Raw genomic sequence first — 23067 nt, 5'->3', positions numbered from 1 at the left:
AAAGTGCTTTAAAACATATTGCGTGTGTATACATGGATCAGGTAGTGTACTGCTTCACACTGACACACCGAACTCACTGTTTAATGCACCACCGCAAATAGCCGCAAAGGGTTGTCATTAGTTTACACTCCCAGGACATAAACTGTCAGTCCTCTCGGCGGCAATGTTTGTGTAGTGATGGCCGTGCTCGTGCGCAAGTTGGCGAGAGTGCAGGCCATGATGATGAAAATTGAAAAATAAGTTTTGTTTTTTTTTGTTTAATTGAAAATTGAAGTTACTTATAAAATTCTACATTTTTTTTTCCTGATATGTTACTTTGATAACTGTGGTAATTCCAGAGCTAGTACCTGCCGAGTGCCGACAAGCTCTGACCTGTACGGTGCCATAAAGAAGTTGTGCTGTGTACAAAGTGACACCTGTGCCTTCTCAAGTTGTAGTATCAGTTTTTATAAATTTCAGGGAAAGGTAGGTTATTGAACAAAAAAAAATTGAAAGTTATTTATGTATAGATTTGTTAGTAAAAAATAAAAAAATCAAAGTAATAATTCTAATTTCAATGGCTGAAAGTTATTTATGGTTGAAATGTATTTATGGTTATGAATAGATTTGTTATTTATAACATAGTAAGAAATACAAATGTATTTATAAAAAAAAAAGGTAATAAATAATTCTAATTTCAATGAAAATTTCAGTTCCAACTTCCCCTCCATACATTTCCTTAATAATCTCCAGATGTCACCTATCTCTGAACCTTTGCTCCTCCCAAGAAACCCCCTTTTGTTGTCCAGCTGGGTCACCTTTTCTCAGTCTCATATCCAGGACTTCTCACTAGTGTTGGGCGAACAGTGTTCGCCACTGTTCGGGTTCTGCAGAACATCACCCTGTTCGGGTGATGTTCGAGTTCGACCGAACACCTGATGGTGTTCGGCCAAACTGTTCGGCCATATGGCCGAACTAAGAGCGCATGGCCGAACGTTACCCAAACGTTCGGCTAGTGCTGTGATTGGCCGAACGGGTCACGTGTAGTGTTGGGCGAACATCTAGATGTTCGGGTTCGGGCCGAACATGGCTGCGATGTTCGGCTGTTCGAGCCGAACTCCGAACATATTGGAAGTCAATGGGGACCCGAACTTTCGTGCTTTGTAAAGCCTGTAAGACCCCTGTAACTCTGGTTTGCAGAGATGTAGGGACCCCATCTTTAGAATCCAAGTCTAACAATATGTCTTCTACCTGCATGAGACATTTCGTGAAATTCAGACGTTGCTAACGGCCATGGCTGAGATTTATGTACGTCAGCATCACTACCATTGAAATTGCCCAAATAAACAGGTTTTTCTGACACCCATGCAGCAGCACACAGAACAGCAAGCGTGCAGATCCACCTCCACCACCGATCGCCTGGAGAAGATGGTCAAGTACTACATGTCAGATGGCATAGCTGTGTTGAACAATCCATCTGCACCCTTCAACTATTGGGTATCGAAGCTAGACACCTGGCACAAACTGGCAATGTACGCAATAGGGGTGCTGGCTTGGCCGGCAGCCAGCGTTATGTCGGAACGCTGTTTCAGTGCTGCCGGAGGCATCGTCACAGATCGGCGTATCCGCCTCTCCACAGAAAATGCAGACCGTCTGACTCAAATTAAAATGAATCAATCCTGGATTGGAAACGACTACGCAACACTCCCGGACCCCAACCAAGTAACATGAACAATGAACATCTGTGATGGGTTAGCGTTTCCGGTCCCTGTTTATTGAACCTCTCATCTGTATTACATTTATGACTGCATGGCGACAAAATGCAAATTGCTATCCGCACGCTTCTTGTCCTCATGCAAGGCCTGGGTTGTTGTGTCTCAAAGCGTGGCCTTCTCCTCCTGCGCCACCCTCCTCCTGTTCCATCACGTGTGCTGCTGCTGGGTTAGTATTACCGGTCCCTTTTCCTGGAACCTCTTATATGTATTACATTTATGACTGCATGCCGACAAAAAGTATGTTACCTGTGCAAAGAAAACAGACATTTCCCGCATTTAAAAGACAGTTTTCCCTTTGAAACTTTAAAATCGATTTTCTCAAAAACTATAAGCTCTTTTTGCTAATTTTTTTCCCTCTTGTACCCACTCCCAAGGTGCACATACCCTGCAAATTTGGGGTATGTAGCATGTAAGGAAGCTTTACAAAGCACGAAAGTTCGGGTCCCCATTGACTTCCATTATGTTCGGAGTTCGGGTCGAACACCCGAACATCGCGGCGATGTTCGGAGAACGTTCGCGAACCCGAACATCTAGGTGTTCGCCCAACACTACTTCTCACAAGTGTCACCACTCCTTTGGAACTTTCTAACACATCCTATTCATCACCGTCATGCTCCGAGCCTGGAAATGTATAAATGTACCCTCTAGACACACCTTTTCAGATGATCTTCTAATTTGCTATAGCAAGAATTTAAAGAGAACCCGAGGTGTGTTTAAAGAGACACTGAAGCGAAAAAAAATATATGATATAATGAATTGGTTGTGTACTATGAATAATTACTAGAAGATTAGCAGCAAAGAAAATATTCTCATATTTTTATTTTCAGGTATATAGTGTTTTTTCTATCATTGCATCATTCTATAATATGTGCAGATTACACAACACTCAGCATTCAAAATGAGTCTTTCAGAGCAGTCTGTGAAGTAATGAACTCTCCTCTAGCAGAGGAAAAGTAAACAGTACAATTACAGTTGAGATAATAAAAGTCAGATAACAGCCCTCTCCAAGACTAAGTTAGTCGGAGAGCTTAATAGCTTTTTTGCATATAGATAACAACTGGAGTTTCTCAACTCTTCCTGTACTGGAAACAATTAGACTGATGTATCTGATCTTAATGTTTTTTTTCTTAGCTGTACTACACATACAAATCATAATATCATCATTTTTTTTTCGCTTCAGTGTCTCTTTAAAGTGAACCTCCAGACTAAAAATCGACTCAGCAGCACTGAAAAGGCCTGGTGTTTCTTTAACAGTTTCACAGCATCAGAACTTTGTTTCTCTTATACAAGCCTCATTTTTAGCTGCACAGAAGAAAACTGCCCGGGCATTTTTCCCCTGAAGCTGTGCAAAGCATGATGGGATTTCTGATGTTGTTGTTCTCATTCTGCTGTTTTGGTGCAATTTTTTTTTTTTTACATTTTTAATTTGACATTTGAAGGCTAGGGTGTGTAGCTGGGAGGGATGATCAGGACACAGGACAGTTGGAACTGTGTCTCCTGCTCCGTCACCTCCTTTCAACCAAAAAGATGGCTGCCCCCATGACAAAGATGGCAGCCTTCATGAATCACAAACATTTGCCTGTTCTTTTAAAACAGGGTGGATAAGAGATTATATTACCTATCTATTCTAATTAACATAACTAATGTAACTTAATGACAGTATGTTTGTTTAGGCTGAAGTTCCCCTTTAAAGAATGTTATCTGCATACAGAGGCTGGATCTGCCTATACAGCCCAGCCTCTGTTGCTATCCCAAACCCCATTAAGGTGGGGACCTTAATGGGGTTTGGGATAGCAACAGAGGCTGGGCTGTATAGGCAGATCCAGCCTCTGTATGCAGATAATATTCTTCAAACCCACCTCGGGTTCTCTTTAACCTCCCTGCCGTTATAAAAAATTGCTGCGCACGGCAGGGAGGGTGTTTTTTGGCATTATTTTTTTTTTTTTAGCATGTAGCTAGCCTAGCGCTAGCTACATGCTTCCCCCCTCCCTGCGGCGTCCCCCCGAATGCGCCGATCGCCGCCGGCGCATATACCCATCCGGAAATCCCGTTCTGAACGGGATTTCCAGGAGGGCTTCTCCCGTCACCATGGCGACGGGCGTGATGACGTCACCGACGTCATCGACGTCGTGACGTCAGAGGGAGTCCCGAACCACCCCTCGACGCTGCCTCGCACTGATTGGCCAGGCAGCGCACGGGTCTCGGGGGGGGGCACCCTCTGATGATTATATATGATTATATAGAATCACATCTAAGTGAGTAAATGGCATTTTTATTTTATCTTGCTTCACACTTAATATATTATTTTGTATTGTGAACAATAAATAAGCTGGTGATGTGTGCACTGAACCAATGTGACCTAGTGCAAATTATACACTGGAGCAAACCCCTCAACAATGCACCTATAAGAATGTCCTCTATGCCAAGATCGCAGGCTGCCACATGACAACAAAGGACAATCTCAGCATAGAGACAGAGCCCCCCATGGAGGACAGGAGGAAGACTAGCAGAAAGTGTCCGGATCCCATGTAGGTGAGTACCGCACTCTCTGCTAAGGCTTCGCTTAGGGGATGGGGGGTGTTCTAATGGGGGACCTATACTGAACAGGGTGGGCTTCCTATACTTAAGGGTATGATTCTTTCCAGACAAGGAATTGTACCACTTTTTTTTTTTTTTCAGAAAGACCGCAGCCTTTGATGAGAAGCCATTCGTTTTTCTGCTGGGGACTCGGATCAATTAATGGGAACCATGTTCCCATTGATTGATCCCTGGACTACAGGGGGGCGGCATGGGGGTGCGCAGGCACGCTCGTGATCGCCTGCGGGAGCGCACCGAAGCGTGCATTAGCAGTGCAGCAGCCGTCTGGACGTTAGGATCACGTCCAAGCGGCATAAGTGGTTAATGAATACCGTGATTCAAAGGACTCACAGAAATGAGTAAAAAGGCAGATCCAGGCACTGCCAGGTAAATATGCTTTTATTTAAACCATCTAGTGAACAGTGTGGTGCTGAAAAAAATCATGTGTACTCGGGCTTCTATGGAGGGCATTACATACAGATATGATCTTTACCCATAGAGCACCAAATGCAGTGGATAAAGGCAAGCAGGGCTTTGAGTTGGCCTCTATGATCTAGGAACTCTTGTAGGTCACAACCCCCAAATTATTCATTGCAATGCCATAGTGTGTGGAAATTTGACTGAAGTGTTTTGATGCTAAAACCAGGATAATTAATGTAAAAAAGGGTATCCTGAATAATTTACTGTGTTCTACTATATGTCACTGGACCTCCTCGTTAACCTCCTTTAGAAGCCACATTAGTGAAACTATCTGTGCACGCTCGTGATCGCCTGCGGGAGCGCACCGAAGCATGCAGCAGCAGTGCAGCAGCCGTCTGGACTGCAGGGACACAATGTTTCTACCCCTACCCAAGCCTGGCAGCCTATGCAGAGTGGGCGCAGGGAGCAGTTTCACATTTACCTCTACTGGAAGCTGGATCAGCTCTCCTCTTCCTCTTCTGTTCCTGCACCCGTGGCACTTCAATGCTGACATCCTGTTCTGGGTCCCTATCAGATGATATGGCATCAGTTTTTCTGTGGGCAGCACGGTGGTGTAGTGGTTAGTGCTCTCGCCTTGCATCGCTGGGTCCCTGGTTCGAATCCCAGCCAGGTCAACATCTGCAAGGAGTTTGTATGTTCTCCCCGTGTCTGCGTGGGTTTCCTCTGGGTACTCTGGTTTCCTCACACATCCCAAAAACATACAGATAAGTTAATTGGCTTCCCCCTAAAAATTGACCCTAGACTAAAAATATACATGCACTACACAATATAGACATATGACTATAGTAGAGACTAGATTGTGAGCTCCCTTGAGGGACAGTTAGTAACAAGACTATATACTGTATGCTCTGTACAGCGCTGTGGAAGATGTCGGTGCTATATAAATACTAAATAATAATAATGGCATGTGATTGGGACCCGGAGGATAGTGTCAGCATTGCAGCACCACTCAGTGCTGGAAGAGGGGTGGTAGAAAAGACTCCAGAGTGGTGGAGGAAGAGAATCATTCTATCCTTTATCATATTGTTTGGGTCTCTCCGTTCCTCTGCAGTCCATTACGGACCCTATCCACTTTGTGTTGACTTCACACTTGATTGTGGGGTTATGTGCTGTGTTTAACACTAGTTTGATCAGCATAGGTGGCCTCCTGAATTACTTTTCAGCACTCTGCAATAATACTGTCTACAGCCTGTTTGCGTACGTACAAAAAGGGCGCCTGGACAAAAAGGGCGCGGGGTGTAAACGCTAATTAACAATTAATCTTTAATAGCGTTTATAAAAATAGTGTGCTATATTTCGTTTACAAATAATGTTTAACAAACTTATAAATCATTAAATAATGTTTATGAAATCGGCAATCGTGAAAACTTTAATCTTCCCTGTTTCAAAAGTGAAACTTATAATTACGTTTATTAAAATAACGATAATATATGATTAATTGTTATAATTGTATATTATTGTGAATAACCTTCATTTATGGTTTGTTCTTATAATAAAATCTGAAAATATTCTTTATAACGATGATATAAATATAACTACGCTCGTAATAAGTGTTGTAAAACATTAGTAAATATTACTAAAATTATACCTAAGCCTACTCTCACACAGAACCCTCCCTGTACCTATCTCTAACCCCTAGACCCCCCTGGTGGTGCCTAAACCTAAGACCCCCCTGGTGGTGCCTAAACCTAAGACCCCCCTGGTGGTGCCTAAACCTAAGACACCCCAGGTGGTGCCTAAACCTAAGACCCCCCTGGTGGTGCCTAACCCTAAGACCCCCTGGTGGTGCCTAAACCTAAGACCCCCCTGGTGGTGCCTAAACCTAAGACCCCCCTGGTGGTGCCTAAACCTAAGACCCCCCTGGTGGTGCCTAAACCTAAGACCTCCCTGGTGGTGCCTAAACCTAAGACCCCCCTGGTGGTGCCTAAACCTAAGACCCCCCTGGTGGTCCCTAAACCTAAGACCTCCCTGGTGGTGCCTAAACCTAAGACCCCCCTGGTGGTGCTTAAAACTAACCACCCCAAAGCCCTCCCTGTACCTATCCCTAACCCCTAGACCCCCTGGTGGTGCCTAAACCTAAGACCCCCCTGGTGGTGCCTAACCCTAAGACCCCCCTGGTGGTGCCTAAACCTAAGACCCCCCTGGTGATGCCTAATCCTAACCACCCCCCTTAGTCATCGCTTTATTATGTGGGTAATAATGTTTTACAAATTGTGACTCCAAAAAATATATTCCAATTTACATTACGTACTGATCACTTTATTTTGTGAATAATGTTTTAAAAACAGTAAGGGATAAAACTTTAAATAATGTTTTAATTATTTAAATAAGATAAATATGTTTAGTATTTTCATAAACGTTAATTCGGCACGGGTGCATTTTATAAACGTAAATCACCAGAAGCTCAGTTATAAATCATTAAACATCTCCGGGCGCCGTTTGTAAACTTTATTTAGCTCCGGGCGCCGTTTGTAAACTTTATTTAGCTCCGGGCGCCGTTTGTAAACTTTATTTAGCTCCGGCGCCCTTTTTTCCTGCTCGGCGCCCATTAAACGTTATTTATTATGGGAGTGAATGGCGGCGCCCTTTTTGTCCACTAGCTGCTTGCGCCCTTTTTTCCCAGCTCCCTGCTTGGCTGCTTGGTCTGTTCACGGCAATTTAATTTTTTTGATCTTCATTCGGAAGACTAGCACTGACACTTTATTCTGCTCAGCCTTTTGTATCATCATTGCTGCATTGCATAGGGTTGCTAGAGCTAGAGTATTTATTATATGTATTTTCATTACATTATCTATGTTCACCCTGGATTCACTGGTTTTTAATTGTTTTTATTTATATTGTAATATGGTGTACCGATAAAGTTTATCTGATTCTTTTGTATAATGGTGTGGTGCGGTATTATGAGATCCTTTTTTTTCTGATGTTGCTTTGTATATTGTGTATTCCTTCTGTACACATGTTGTTGACTTTAATCGTATTACTCTTGTTGATAAGCTAGTTTATCATTAGATGGTGCTTGGCCATTTGTGGTGTGCAGGGCCGGCCTTAGGTTTCACAGCGCCCTGAGCGTAACCAGGTTTTGGTGCCCCCCCCCCCCCAATTCATCCTCTTCGCGTTTCAGCGCACCACACACATACACTAATGGGGGGGGGGGGGGGGCGTATCCGTCCATCCTGAATCCTGACATATAGCTCTAAGTCCCCCCCCAGTATAGGTAGCCAGGCATAGGTGACCCAGTAAAAGTAGCCAGCTGTAGATCCCTCCCAGTATAGGTTAGCCAGGTAGGTGTCCCCAGTATAGGTAGCCAGTATACTTTCCCCAGTATAGGCTAGATAGGCATTTGTCCCAGCTATAGGTTAGATAGGTAGGTGCACACAGTACAGGTTAGATAGGTAGCTGCCCCCAGTGTATAGGTTAGATAGGTAGGTACCTGCAATATAGGTTAGATAGGTAGCTGCTACCAGTATAGATTAGATAGGTAACTGCCCCCAGTATAGATTAGATAGGTTGCTGCCCCCAGTATAAATTAGATAGGTAGGTGGCCCGCAGTATAGATTAGATAGGTAGGTGGCCCGCAGTATAGATTTGATAGGTAGGTGGCCCGCAGTATAGATTAGATAGGTAGGTGGCCCGCAGTATAGATTAGATAGGTAGGTGGCCCGCAGTATAAATTAGATAGGTAGGTGGCCCGCAGTATAGGTTAGATAGGTAGCTGCCCCCAGTATAGGTTAGATAGGTAGCTGCCCCCAGTATAGGTTAGATAGGTAGCTGCCCCCAGTATAGGTTAGATAGGTAGCTGCCCCCAGTATAGGTTAGATAGGTAGCTGCCCCCAGTATAGGTTAGATAGGTAGCTGCCCCCAGTATAGGTTAGATAGGTAGCTGCCCCCCAGTATAGATTAGATAGGTAGCTGCCCCCCAGTATAGGTTAGATAGGTAGGTGACCCCAGTATAGATTACATAGGTAGCTGCCCCCAGTATAGATTAGATAGGTAGCTGCCCCCCAGTATTGGTTAGATAGGTAGGTGCCCCCAGTATAGAGTAGGTAGATAGGTAGGTGCCCCCAGTATAGAGTAGGTAGGTAGGTAGGTGCCCCCAGTATAGAGTAGGTAGGTGCCCCCTCATACTGGAGGGGGAGCCGCGGGGAGGGCAGCCCGACCTCTCCCTCTCTTCCTCTCCGGGCCGCCCTCCGTGCTCCCCCCTCAGATGTACACTGCAGCAGAGCCAGAGAAGAACAACTCACCTCCCTCGCTGGTTTCGATCGCCGGCGCCTCTCACTTCCCGCTGGTCGCCTCTTCTACATTAGTTACTGATGCACACTAAACTTCCTGCTTAACAGGAAGTTTAGTGTGTATCAGTAACTAATGTAGAAGAGGCGACCAGCGGGAAGTGAGAGGCGCCGGCGATCAGAACTAGGGAGGTGAGTTGTTCTGTCTGGCTCTGCTGCAGTGTACATCGGAGGGGGGAGCAGGGAGAGTGCCCGGAGAGGAACGGAGGGAGAGGTCGGGCTGCCCTCCCCGCGGCTCCCCCTCCATCACGGTGGCTGGCTGCACGGGCATCATGTTTGCGCCTATCACGGCACCAGGGGGCGGAGCTTCCATGCGGCAGGAGCGCCCCCTGGAAGCCGGCGCCCTGAGCGATCGCACAGGTCGCTCAGGTCAAAGGCCGGCCCTGGTGGTGTGTAATCTTGATGAAGAGAAGAGGAAGAGGATAGCCGATCCAGCATCTGGAACAGGTAAATATGAAACTGCTCCCTGCGCCCGCTCTGCATCAGGCTGCATTAGGCAGTCTGACTTTAGCTGTCTGCTGCTGCCCTACCCAAAGTTTGCTGTAGCAAGCTAACTCGGGGAGGGCTGCTAAAAGATTAAAGTGTAACTGTCAGCCATAAAATAAAAAATAATTTCTTTATTTTTATCTGGTAAACAAGTAATAAGGATGCTAACCAGGCAATCCAAAAGTTAAAATCTCTATTACTTTTCTTGTTTATAAATGATCATTCCTCAGTTTACCTGACTCTTATTTGGTACATTGCCGCACAAAGGAAATTGCAGGGCATGCTGGGTTGTCTTTTTTTGGTTCTTTATTTCCCCTCAGACTTAACTAATGTACAGAAGCAAAAAATTACAACCCAGCATGCCCTGCAACTTCCTTTTTGCGGCAACATACCAAATAAGAGTTAGGTAAACTGGGAAATGATCATTTATAAACAAGAAAAGTAATAGAGATTTTAACTTTTGGATTGCCTGATTAGTATCCTTATTACTTGTTTACCAGATAAAAAAAAGAATTGATTTTTGATTTTATGCCCGACAGTTACACTTTAAGTGTATAAGCCAAAATAAACCTTAACATTAATATTCCTCCACTGCCATTTATTATAATTATACAGTATATGTGCACATACAAAAATATAATGTACAGTAAACATAAATTCCATGTAAACCTTTTAAATACCTCCAAACAGGGATGCTTTTAACGTCCGTCCTGTCTGCAACAAGAATGGGTTTAAAGAAACGCAATCAGATGGACCAGTTATTCCAAGGACCACAGTCACTCCATTGGCACAATAAGTGCTTTGTAATGCAGACAACTGTAAAATGATATAATCACAGGTTTATAATGTACATAACAATGTTGGTTAGCAGAATTATGTGAAGAAGTCTTTTAAATGTTTGCTTTGTGAAAATGCTTGACTGTGTGAATGGGAGTCTGATTTATTTTAATAATTGCTCAGTTGACTGTCTGTTCACAGTTAATGTTGTAGAGGCAATTTTCCAGGTTTACTGCTATGTGCTCATTCACTCAGACCATAGCCCTTATTCAATTCACTTTTTCTGCTATGTTTTTTCCTAGGTGATATTTTCAAACTTATCAATAAAATGCATTTTAAACCATCAGCAAGCAAGAAAACACTCACAATAATGTTGACAGTACCTTTTCACCTACTTTGTGGTACTTTTTCAATTGCAGAGTACTGAAAAGCTATTTTAAATTGAAGATGAAAAATTATCTCCTAGGAGAAAACTCAGGAGCTGTTACCCTTATTCAATTCACTTTTTCCAATAAGTTTTCTCATAGGAGACAATTTTCTATCTTCTGTTTAAGATAACATTTCAGCCCTCTGTATTTTTAAAAAGTACCAAAAAGTAGGTAAAAAAGGACTGTCAACATTATTTTAAATATGTTCTTGCCTGCTATTAGCTGAAAAAGGCATTTTATTGATAAAGTGTGGAAATAACATCTAGGAGAACACTTAGAAGAAAATGTAAATTGAATAATGTAAATTGAATAAGTAAATATTGTAAATGTAAACATTTATTGCTATAAGAAGAGATATTCAGATATTCACGTTTATAACCATGCATCCTCCTACAGTCTGTGTATCTTGGATTTACAAAACATGTTTCCATGAAAATAAGTATTTCTAGAAGCACACTTATAATGGACTTTTTAAATAAATTACGGTACTATTTTTGCAGGATTATAAATGTAACTTGATTTGTCTTTAACCGGTTCCGGACCAGTTGAAAGCTACGTCCTGCATGTGGCTGCGTGGATCTGACAGGACGTAGATTTCAACAACTCGTCACTACGTGGTTCTGCCACTTCCGCCGATCGCACTGCTCTCTCCCCACCGCAGATCACGCGCCCTGCCGTCTATATGACGGCAAAGCTTTGTGAGCTGGTCAGAAGCTGATTTTATTGGCTCCTGACCCTGTCATCACTGTAAGCCAATCCCTTATAGCCCATTTCTACATACCATGATGTCCGTTCGTCCAGTACATTCAATGGAAAAATCCACTCCTCCATTAGTCATCTCACAAATGACTTCATGAATTGGCTTGTCATAATCTTTACTACATACACACTCGGTGGCTCCCAGCTCAATGGCTTTTGGAAATTTATGTTTATGAGTCCCAACACCGATAATGCGAGAGGCTCCAGCATGTTTACATCCAACTATGGCAGAGAAACCAACACCTCCCAAGCCAAACACAGCACAGGCAGAGTCAGGTGTCACCTATGGGAAACAGGAAGACAAGTGGTTATTTAAGTGAACAATTATTTTGTGCTGCTTATTTCCTTGAAAAATGATTTTTGGCTAGTCTGCAGTTGGCTATATGCTATACTGCTTAAAAAAGAAACTCTATTTGATGTATTTAAGTTGTGAACTCAGTTTCATGCATGTTATTATAATGACACATTGCCAGCAATTTTGTAAGTTTATAAAGACAATGAAACTATCTGTTTGTGTTGGCAGACCTAATCTTTGTTGAACAAGGTTGTGGACTAAATTACCGTATATAAGAAGGTTGGTATCTTTTGGGATATTGCTTGTTCTGATTAAAGAAAAGTTTCAGTATAATAAACATGCATTGTGTAATAAGCTCACATTATTTCCACATATTGGATCCATTCTAGAAAGATTTTAAGAAAATTAAATTCAGGGTATGTGATTTATATGATGTTTCACTTTAAAATACTGTACAATGCGCCCGATCCAATTCACTTTTTCTCTTAAAGGATATACCAGAGCAGAAAGGCTCTGGTAAAAACTGAAGCTGTAGTGGGTAGGGGGCAATAATCAAATACTCACCGCACCTCCCAGTCACCTCTGTCCCCCGCCGTTCTTCTCTCGTCAGTCCCGTTCTCCTGGGTGACTTTGGCAACTTCAAACTCAGATATACTGCGCCGCGCATGTGCATAATGTCCGTTCTGCTCCACTCTGGCCACGTAGTGATGTCACAGGACAGGAGTGCGCTCGCTCCTGTGCCAAGGAGTGAGCACTGATTGGAGACATGAGGGTAGCGAGCGTGCTCCTGTCCTGTGTCACTCGGCGCAGCCACAGGGGTGCAGAATAGACATACTGCACATGCACGGTTTGGATTTGCCGAAGGTCACCCAGGAGAACAGAATTGGCCAGGGAAGAGTGTCGGGGACGGAGGTGAACGGGAGGTGTGGTGAGTATTTGATTATTGCCCCCTATCCATTACAGTTTTAGTTTTTACCAGAGTCTTTTGGCTCTGGTATACTTTAAGTTTTCTCCTAGGTTGACAAATTATTACATCTTATCAAAAATGCCTTTTTATCCACCAGCAAGCAAGACAATCAGGGCCAGTTCTAGAAATTTTGCTGCCTAAGGCAAACTTGTGAGGATGCGTCCCCCTTACCCCCCAATTGGAATGATTGCACAGCACCCGACAATTTGCACCGCATGCTATAGCTGCGGTGAGCCCCCCAAAAAACACCCTCAGTATAGGTAGGTAACCAGTTGTAGGTGCCTCCAGTGTTGGCAGCTAAGTATAATTGCCCCCAGTATAGGTTAGCCAGGTACAGTTGCCCCCAGTATTGGTTGGTTAGGCAACTCTCTTCACTTCCTGTTTCTTCCTTGGTGCTGCCCCCAGACTTCTGCCACCTGAGGAATTTGCTTCACTTGGTATCATGTGCGGACCGGAAACATAAAGCCACACTTTGCCTGATCTCTACTGCCACCTTAAATTAGTATACCCACACCTCAATCTGAGGGAGCAGTCCCACCAATTAATTGGTACATATTAATATAGAATAAACAGTGGGAGAGTTCATAGGTATTTGCAAAATTAGAAAAGTAGCTTTATTGTAACACCAACACCAACAATGGGTAAACAAATTAAAATCAGTTAAAATTGGCCTGTAATAAGCGCACCTCCTTCCGCACCTCCATCACGCACCCCTCACTCACACACCCCTAAGGTACCGGTACCAATTTATCCGCGTCTTCAGAGAGGGGGAGAGAGCAGTATGTGCATATATATGAAGGGCAAAGGGAGTCCTCTTCAGCTTGCAAGCTAGATATGTATATAAGCCCAGAACAGTCTCACCACTGGTAGTAGTCCACTCGTTTGGTTACCGCATCTTGCGATGTCTCCAGACCAGTTGCCACCTGGGTCCCAACCATCGGACGGTATTGGCCCTCAGGCGACGGCTCTACCCGCTCTGCATGACTGCATTGCCGCGGGGAACGCGCACTGATGCCATGTCTGTCTAGCGTAATTTTGCAGCCAAGAGGAGCGCTCCAGGTCACGTGATTCAGACCCGCCCACCGACGCGTTGCGCCCGCCCACTTGCGAGCTTCGTCAGGGTGTACGTGGCTTGCCATTGGTTACCCAACGCGCTCTTTTAAGTCCAGCAGCTACGAGGCGGGGAGTACTCTAGTGCGTCATAGCTCCGCATAGCATACGGAAGTCTATGCGCACCACCTCACGTCTTCTCGCGTTGCAGATAGTCTCCATGGCAACTCTGATATACTAATGTAGCGTCATGCCTGCGTTCAGGCGGCATTATTTCCGCGTTCCAGCTCACACAGCCTTTGCCTCTCCTGTGTTCTTCCATGCTTCTAAACAGAAAGGGTATGTACAGAACGAATTAATCACAAGATACATGTCTCTTCTTTATCAAGAAGGGGTCTCAGACAGTTCTTTAGTTTAGATACGTTGCACTATTTAGCAGAGAAACTCCGGGAAATATGCTTCATCCCCCTCTCCCTTTTCCCAGTTAACAGTGGCTCCCCAGAGCACCCTGAGGAGCCCATCATTTATGTTGGTAGAAATGGGGCATAGCTTAGTTCATTGTTGAGCCCTGCTGGGCCCATGGCCCCCAGCAGGTAAATCCACCGGCTTTCCTGCTGCTTCAAGAGTCTTAGTCTGTCTCCCCCTCTCCTGTTCACTGGGATTAGAGCAATTCCCATTGCTTGCAGCCCACTCGGATCACCAGCATGTTCTTGGCAGAAATGTTCTGCAACAGAACTCTTGTATTGTCCATTTTCCTGAAGGCCACTATTTATATTAGATATATGTTCCATAACTCGTGTTTTTAGCTTGCGAGTAGTTAGTCCCACATAGATCTTGTGGCATGGGCACTTCAGGCGATAGATGGCTCATTCGCTGTCGCAATTGATAAAACTCCTGATCTTCCATTGCTTTCTACCTGATGCATCATGGAAGAATTTGGCTTGCACCATTACCTCGCATGCAACACACCTACCACATCGATACATTCCTGCAATTTTACTACGACCTAGCCAGTTGGTTGTTGCAGTTGGAACATATTGTGAAGTTACCAATGCATCCCTCAAATTTGGTGCACGTTTCGCTACAAGTAGTGGGCGTTCGCCAACAATTCGCTTCAACTCTGGATCGGTCTGCAGTACTGGCCAGTGTTTTAGCAGAACATCCTGGATCTGTCTCCAGTTGGCATTGTATGGGGTTATGAATCTGGGGGGTTCAATCTTACTATCAGGCTTACTTTTCATACGGCCTGCATTTCCAGCCAACAATTCGTCCCTTGCTCGCATCATAGCCTTGTCAAGGCCCGTGCAGAGCACATCATGATGGTATCCCCGCTCCCGGAAGCGGTCATACATGTCCATGGCTTCCCAAAGTCACTCTCAAGAGTACAGTTCCTGCGCAAGCGCAGGAACTGACCATACGGAATTCCGTTTTTTAGGTGACCAGGATGGTGGCTGGTGGCGTGGAGGAGGGTATTGACAGCAGTAGGTTTACGAAAGGTAGTTGTATGCAAACGATCGCCCCCACGTTTTATGTGCAAGTCCAGAAATGAAATTTCCGTTTCACTCGCAGCATAGGTCAGGGCGATGTTCCTACCATTTTTATTTAGCCGGCACATGAAGGAATCAAGCTCCCGCATGTCTCCCCTCCACACCACCAGCACATCATCAATAAAACGGAGCCAAAGTCAGACATGCCGTTCAAAATCCGGGAGGGGGTACACGTCCTGGCGTTCCCATTGGCCTAGATGTAAACAGGCATAGGCAGGTGCGTAGGCCGCCCCCATCGACGTGCCCCGCACCTGTCTATAATGGGAATTGCCAAACATGAAACAATTGTGCTCTAGCACGAACCTCAACGCCTCAACAAGGAACGAATTGTGTGCCTGCGCACCAGGATTGGCATCCTCCAAGAAGAAGCGGACAGCCCCGATGCCAACCTCGTGGGGAATCGACGTGTATAAACTCTCAACATCCATTCCCACAAGAATGCCATCGGGGTCGAGCCGAACCTCGCCGAGGAGTCTAAGCACATCAGTAGAATCCTGCACGAAGGAGGGAAGTGAGGACACCAGTCCTTTCAATTTAGCATAATGGGCGGACCGGGCCTGAAGACAATACTCAGAATAATTTTGACAGTAGTCTTTCACTTGCTTTTTTGGGGGTCCTGGCACTGGAATGGCAATGAAGGTGGAAGCCTCTGGAGGAGGTAAGTACCCAAACTGGGACCTATTTTTTCAGGCTGCCTTTTAATAAATAAACTGTTGTAGAATATTACCTTAGCAGTTTTCATAGCTGCACCATATCCAGTAGCAAATCCACAGCCTATGAGGCAAGCCTCAATTGGAGCACTAGAATCCACTTTCACAAGGCAAATGTCAGCCACAACAGTGTATTCAGTAAAGGTGCTTATACACGAAAAGATATGAATTAGTTTGCCTTTACAAGAAAATGGACTGGTTCCATCTGCCATCAGGCCTGTTCTGAGTACCATGCTGTAAGGTAAAAACACATTATAATTCAAATTGGACTAGTGTTTTAAAACATACATATTGTGGAATTCAACTGTAAGTTTTGGTAAACACTGTATACATATTCAAAACTATACATATACATATACAACACATACATATACAAAAATAGGAGTACCACAGACCCAGAGCTTGTTCCTCAATAATGGCCAAAAGTCTGAAAATTATGTAAGTATTAAAAACAATTAAAATACCACTGCCGCCCATGTTTAAAGTGGTATGAAACTCAGCATTTCTTCTTTGCTCTGAAAGATTATTTAAAGCATACAATCTAAAAACACACACACATACACACACACACACACACACACACACACACACACACACACACACACACACACACACACACACACACACACACACACACACACACACACACACACACACACAAATAGAAATTGAAGCAGAGCAGCATTCAAAAAGTTAAACACAGCTCTTTCTTCTTCAATGGAAAGGTTGCTGGCCCATTCGAAGAGGTGATCACGGATAACATTATCTTTGTTTACATTCCTTTGTCTGCTACAATTAGTATACATTCCTAACTGTGCTGAAAATGAGCTCTGTCTGCTGTAGAAGCAGAGAGCTGAGAAGTGATATCTAGATTTTAATATATATAAATACAGCAGTGATGCAATAAAATGCAATGACAGCTTTAAGAGAAGATAAACTGTACTTTGGGAAGTTGTAATTTGCAAACAGACAATATTACTTGAGCACAAAGCAAATATGGTGACTGTATGGGTAATAAAAAGTATGAAAACACTTTGCCATACCATGCTACCATGCCATCCCCTTCACTAGTGTATCAATAGATTGCGACTTTTGGAGACTCTCTGGTATATCAATTTTAAGGGATGTTCGAATAATAAATTTTATTAAAGTGGAATGAAACCCAGTATTTCTTCTTTTGCTCTAAAAAAATATTTACAGCATATTATATACAACCAGCATTTTTTTTACTAGAACAGCATTCAAAGGGTTACACACAGGACTTCAAAGTTCAGTGCAGAGAAATCTGGACGCATCCGAAGTAGAGATAATGTTATCTTGTGTTTACTTAATTGTATCAAGTGAGGAATGTGACACATTCTCAGACTGTGGAGAAGCTCCTGGACACAGACAGACACTCAAAGCATTTCTGCCTTCAATACATAATGAATAAAACCAGTTATGAGTAAAATGCAAAGTCAGCTCTCAAAGCAAAAAACTGTACTTTTGGGAACTTGTAATTTCTAAATGAATAATAATACTTATGCACAAATGCAAATATATTAACCGTATGACATTTAAAAAGTAGGAAAACGTGTTTTTATTGAATATTATGTCAGGGTTTTATACCGCTATAAGGGAAAAAATATTTCTGTATTCTTTTTTTTTTTTTTTAAAACATATTTTATTAAATTCAAGTCAAAGAGAAAAAAAAACATACAGCAATGCCATGCGTATACATTAGCATCAAAACCTTATTTGTCATAGAGAAAAAAGACAAATACATGAACAGTCTGTTGTATAATCAACCCACTACTAATGTAGTTAGTGATTCTGTTGCTATGTATAGACCTGCTGTTCCTTGACTTGAAATTATTTTTTACTTTTCATCCCCTCCCTCCCCTCCCCCCTTAGTGTATATGATATAACTTGGTTGAGTTAACTTATTAAACTTGTTGGCTCAAGGATATTCACAAAATTCAGCTCTGGGGTTGCATGAAAAGACTAAACGCTTCTAATTACATCTAGAAAAAGACCTAGACCAGGGGTTCCCACACTTTTTCAGCTCGCGAGCTACTTCTAAATTCGCAGAGGCCAGGAGATCTACCGCCATTTAAATGCACACGAACCCCCCCCCCCGGAAAGGTAGTTAGGTATATGTGCCTTCAGTATAGGTTAGCTGGGCATATGTGCCTTCAGTATAGGATAGCTGGGTATGGGTGGCTTCAGTATAGGTTAGCTGGGCATAGGTGCCTTCAGTATAGGATAGCTGGGAATAGGTGCCTTCAGTATAGGATAGCTGGGCATGGGTACCTTCAGTATAGGATAGCTGGGCATGGGTGCCTTCAGTATAGGATAGCTGGGCATGGGTGCCTTCAGTATAGGATAGCTGGGCATAGGTGCCTTCAGTATAGGATAGCTGGGCATAGGTGCCTTCAGTATAGGATAGCTGGGCATAGGTGCCTTCAGTATAGAATAGCTGGGCATGGGTGCCTTTAGCATAGGATAGCTGAGCATGGGTACCTTCAGTATTGGATAGCTGGGCATGGGTGCCTTCAGTATAGGATAGCTGGGCATTGGTGCCTTCAGTATAGGATAGCTGGGCATGGGTGCAGGGCCGAGCCTGGGCGGGTGCTGCGGGTGCAAGGCACCCAGGCGCCTGCCTCTGAGAGGCGCCGCCTGGCCGCCACTCTCCCCCTGTGGCCGAAGCTCCCTCCCTCCCTCTAGCCGCCGGCGCCGCGTCAGTCCTCAATCAGGCGTGCAGGCGCTAGGACCTAGCACGCCGCACTGATATGCGGAAGTGACATCACTTCCGCATATAGAGCAGGTGCGTCCGGCGCCCTCTTTCTGGTCGGGTCGCCCGCTGATTAAGGTCTGAAGCTGCTGCAAGGTGAGGGGAGAGCTGCGGCGGAAGCAGCTGGAGGGAGGGAGGCAGCGCGCTGATGTCACTCACTACCTAAACGGGGACCCTATACCTCTGCCGACATATACCCCTGGCTACATATACTGGGGACATATAACCCCGGCTACATATACTGGGACATATACCCCCTGCCTACATATACTGGGGACATATACCCCTGGATACATATACTGGGGATATATACCCCTGGCTACATATACTGGGACATATACCCCCTGGCTACATATACTGGGGACATATACCTCTGACTACATATACTGGGCACATATACCCCTGGCTACATATACTGGGCACATATACCCCCTGGCTGCATATACTGGGCACATATACCCGCTGACTACATATACTGGGCACATATACCCCCTGGCTACATATACTGGGGACATATACCCCCTGGCTACATATACTTGGCACATATACCCCCTGGCTGCATATACTGGGCACATATACCCCCTGGCTACATATACTGGGCACATATACCCCCTGGCTACATATACTGGGCACATATACCCCCTGGCTACATATACTGGGCACATATACCCCCTGGCTACATATACTGGGCACATATACCCCCTGGCTACATATACTGGGCACATATACCCCCCGTCTACATATACTGGGGACATATACCCCCGTCTACATATACTGGGGACATATACCCCTGCCTACATATACTGGGACATATACACCTGCCTACATATACTGGGACATATACCCCTGCCTACATATACTGGGCACATATATCCCTGGCTATATATTCTGGGGACACTGGCTGTTTGTCATTATGTGCATTTGCTGTTTAAAAGTTGTCTCTTATTATGTGCATTTGCTGGTTAAAAGCTGTCTCTTATTATGTGCATTTGTTGGTGAAAAGCTGTCTCTTATTATGTGCATTTGCTGGTGAAAAGCGGTCTCTTGTTACGTGCATTTATTGGTAAAAAGCAGTCTCTTGTTATGTGCATTTACTGGTGAAAAGCGGTCTCTTGTTATGTGCATTTACTGGTGAAAAGCGGTCTCTTATGTGCATTTACATGGGGAAAAGCTGTCTCTTATGTGCATTTAGTGGGGAAATTTTGTCATCTAAAAATCTTGAAAGGTTGGCAACACTGGCAGGCTGCGCGGCGCAACGGTAAAGATACAGGCAGCCCACCTCACGCTTAGGCTTGGCAAGGGAGAGGAGCCGACGTCAGCGAGCGAGAGTAGGGTGGCCGCAGGCAGCCATAAATACGCAGTGTGTGACTGCGTCGCACTCGCAGAGCCTCTCAGCCTGAGTCAGTCCAGAGACTAGCAGACTCACAGGCAGCCAAAGCCAGCCAGGAGCAAGCCCATGGAAGAGGGGTAGGAATCACATGCATGTGTAAAGAGGTGGAAGGTGTGGGTGTGATTAGGAAGGACATGGGTGTAGTTATGTGGTTGGGCGTGGTTAATTTAACCACTCCCATAGGCGCTAGAGAAAATCTTGCACCCAGGTGCCAGGCACCCCAGGCTCACCCCTGCATGGGTGCCTTCAGTATAGGATAGCTGGGCATGGGTGCCTTCAGTATAGGATAGCTGGACATGGGTGCCTTCAGTATAGGATAGCTGGGCATAAGTGCCTTCAGTATAGGATAGCTGGGCATGGGTGCCTTCAGTATAGGATAGCTGGGCATGGGTGCCTCAGTAAGGAAAGCAGTGCCTTTAGTGTAAGGCGGGCACGCTTACCTCCCTCCAGCGGTGGCGTCCTGGCTTCACTCCCTCAGCCGCGGCTGCCTGGAGGGCAGATATGCAATTCGGCGGCTGAGGGAGGCTCCGGCAGGCTGCGTGAGTGGAGGCGGAAGTCTTGCTTCAGGCGCCGCCCCCAGCCATGACCCTGTGTCATGGCAGAGCCGCGCCTCTCTTCTCCCGATTGGCTGCATAGCGCAGCTATAAGCGACCAGCAGCAGAATCTGATAGGATGTGGCCAATCGGCCGCCTTCTACAGCTGCTGGCCGCAAAATGCAATGGGACGCGGCCACGAGGCCGTGATCTACCAATCAGGTGGTCGCGATCTACCGGTAGTACCCAGTACAACAACACGATATATGAAACACTTGACAGTATTGCTCCATGGCGCACCAAATCAGCAACCAAAAAGCAGAAAGCTAATTGGTTTGACAAAACCATCATGGATCTAAAAAAGAAAGGGCGCAGACTAGAAAGACAGTCGTGTAAATCAGGGTCTGAGGAGCACAAATCTAGCCTAGTTCAACACCTCAGACAATACCAACAACCAATAACCAAGAAAAAAATCAGACGTTATCTTGCACAAAATATCTACAGCCAACAACAGAGCTGCTCAACTCTTCCACACAGTGGAATCACTCTGCAATCCTTCCTGCCTAAAAGCCCCAACCATGTTCTCCAGGGAAAGGTGTGAAGAATTCTCTGCCTTTTTCACAAACAAGGTGTCTACCATCCGTGCCAGCATTACACCAACAACATCAATTGACCACTGGACTTTGCAGTGGGGTAGCTACAAACCTCTGGGCCTCGATACGGAATCTGCCACACCTTGCCTCCCCCCTATGAACATACAATTTACTAGCAACCCACTTTGGGACCCCTGACACTCAAACACATGCCTCCAACGGATACAAGAGCTAAACGATTGATATTAATAACAGAATAAAAAGTATATTACAAACCTTTACGTTAGCTTTGCCATGTCAGAGTTATGTCTGGCCTATGCGGTCCAGCACAAGTTCAGGATAGGTCATGGCCCAGGCCCTACACCCCTATTTTAGGGGGCCCACTAGTCACTGTTTTTTGGCACAAAGCATAAAGCAGTTAAAAAGGCATTTATGGCAACTTAGCCAACTACTCACCGACCAAGTCCAAGAGTAACGGACAGTCCTCCACAAACCACACTATGGCAGCAGCAGGCAGGCAGGCAGAAACTGTTTCAGCCAGGCACGTGGTTGGGCGGCTGAGCGGCAAACACGTCTTCCACTGCACACTGACTGTGACAGACACTCTCTGGCAGTTCTCTCTCGACAGTCACAGCTCTAGGTAGATGGGAGGAGCTAGGCCTGCCAGCCAGAGATCAGTGAGTGAGGGGGCAGTACAGGCTGCGGAGAGTGATGTGTCTCACTCACCGCAGTAATAGATAGAGCCTAGAGGCCAGCCAGCACCAGGGGAGAGAGCGAGTGACGTCATAGTCACAGACAGTGACATGACTCATCTCGCCAGACTTGCCTGGCTCCGCCGCTAATGACTGCTGTCTGCTGCTGACACTGGGGAGGAGGGAGGTGGAGCCGAGGGAGAGAGATGAGATGAGATTGTCTGCCGGAGCCGGAGGCCGCGCCGCAATTAGTAAGGATGCCGGCCCGGCAGCACCCACACACTCCTCGTCCTCGCAAAAGGTTACATTATGCAAACAGGGAGGGTGGGGCCCGGCGGCTGGGCCCCCCCTCAAGGCTTCAGGCGGCAGGCCCGGTCGTGAATGCGACCTCTGCGACCTCCATTGCTACGCCCCTGGGACTTTGCATATGCCTAGCCTACTACCGTACCACCATGGCAAGTCTTTGACACTCTGAGTGAAGAAGATTTTGGAATTCTCATTCAAAGTCTCCGCTCCACTACCTGCAACCTGGATCCTGGCCCAACTGGATCCCTAATGCAGTGCCCAGAGCTGATCAGGCCAGCACTTCACAAAATCACTCAGTGCTCCTTGCAAAGTGGACTTTTTCCAGAAGAACTAAAGAAAGCAATCATAAAACTCCTCTTGAAGAAACCATCACTAGATCCTGATTCTGTAATCAACTACAGACCTGTGGCGAACTTACCATTCCTATTAAAAAGTTATCGAGAAAGCAGTCGCCTACCAGCTAGAAGCCAGGCTTACAGATAACAACATCTTTGATACTTTTCAGTCAGGATTCAGGAAAAGGCACAGCACTGAAATGGCATTAGTCCGAGTAATGAATGATCTACTTACTGCAAGGGACAAGGGTGATTGCTCAATTCTGATTCTTCTTGACTTGACTGCAGCATTTGATACTGTGGATCATGAAATACTAATCCAGCGACTG

General features: G+C 45.2%; 1 protein-coding gene and 1 long non-coding RNA gene across 3 annotated transcripts in view; one reads left to right on the top strand and one right to left on the bottom strand.

Moving 5' to 3' along the window:
• Positions 1-23067, bottom strand: part of LOC137504099 (NADP-dependent alcohol dehydrogenase-like) — a 47961-nt gene that overhangs the window by 3075 nt on the left and 21819 nt on the right. Inside the window, exons 5-8 of one of the 2 annotated variants that reach the window (XR_011019417.1) lie at positions 16134-16350; positions 11570-11830; positions 10264-10399; positions 5233-5491 (exon numbers count right to left, since the gene is read on the bottom strand). Coding sequence is in view for 1 of the 2 variants with exons in the window: in XM_068232091.1 (XP_068088192.1) it covers positions 10264-10399; positions 11570-11830; positions 16134-16350 (614 nt within the window). In the remaining variant the exon portion in view is untranslated. The remainder of the gene's footprint in view (positions 1-5232; positions 5492-10263; positions 10400-11569; positions 11831-16133; positions 16351-23067) is intronic. The other variant, XM_068232091.1, reaches the window with a different exon arrangement.
• LOC137504106 (uncharacterized) overlaps positions 1-23067 on the top strand; it is a 38475-nt gene that overhangs the window by 5589 nt on the left and 9819 nt on the right. Inside the window, exon 2 of the long non-coding RNA XR_011019420.1 lies at positions 12071-12121. This is a non-coding gene — a long non-coding RNA (uncharacterized lncRNA). The remainder of the gene's footprint in view (positions 1-12070; positions 12122-23067) is intronic.

This window comes from Hyperolius riggenbachi, chromosome 1, assembly GCF_040937935.1.
Source record: "Hyperolius riggenbachi isolate aHypRig1 chromosome 1, aHypRig1.pri, whole genome shotgun sequence".
Lineage (NCBI taxonomy): Eukaryota > Metazoa > Chordata > Amphibia > Anura > Hyperoliidae > Hyperolius > Hyperolius riggenbachi.
The sequence above is the reverse complement of the archived record's forward strand: the minus strand, read 5'-3'. Positions and strand labels throughout refer to the sequence as shown.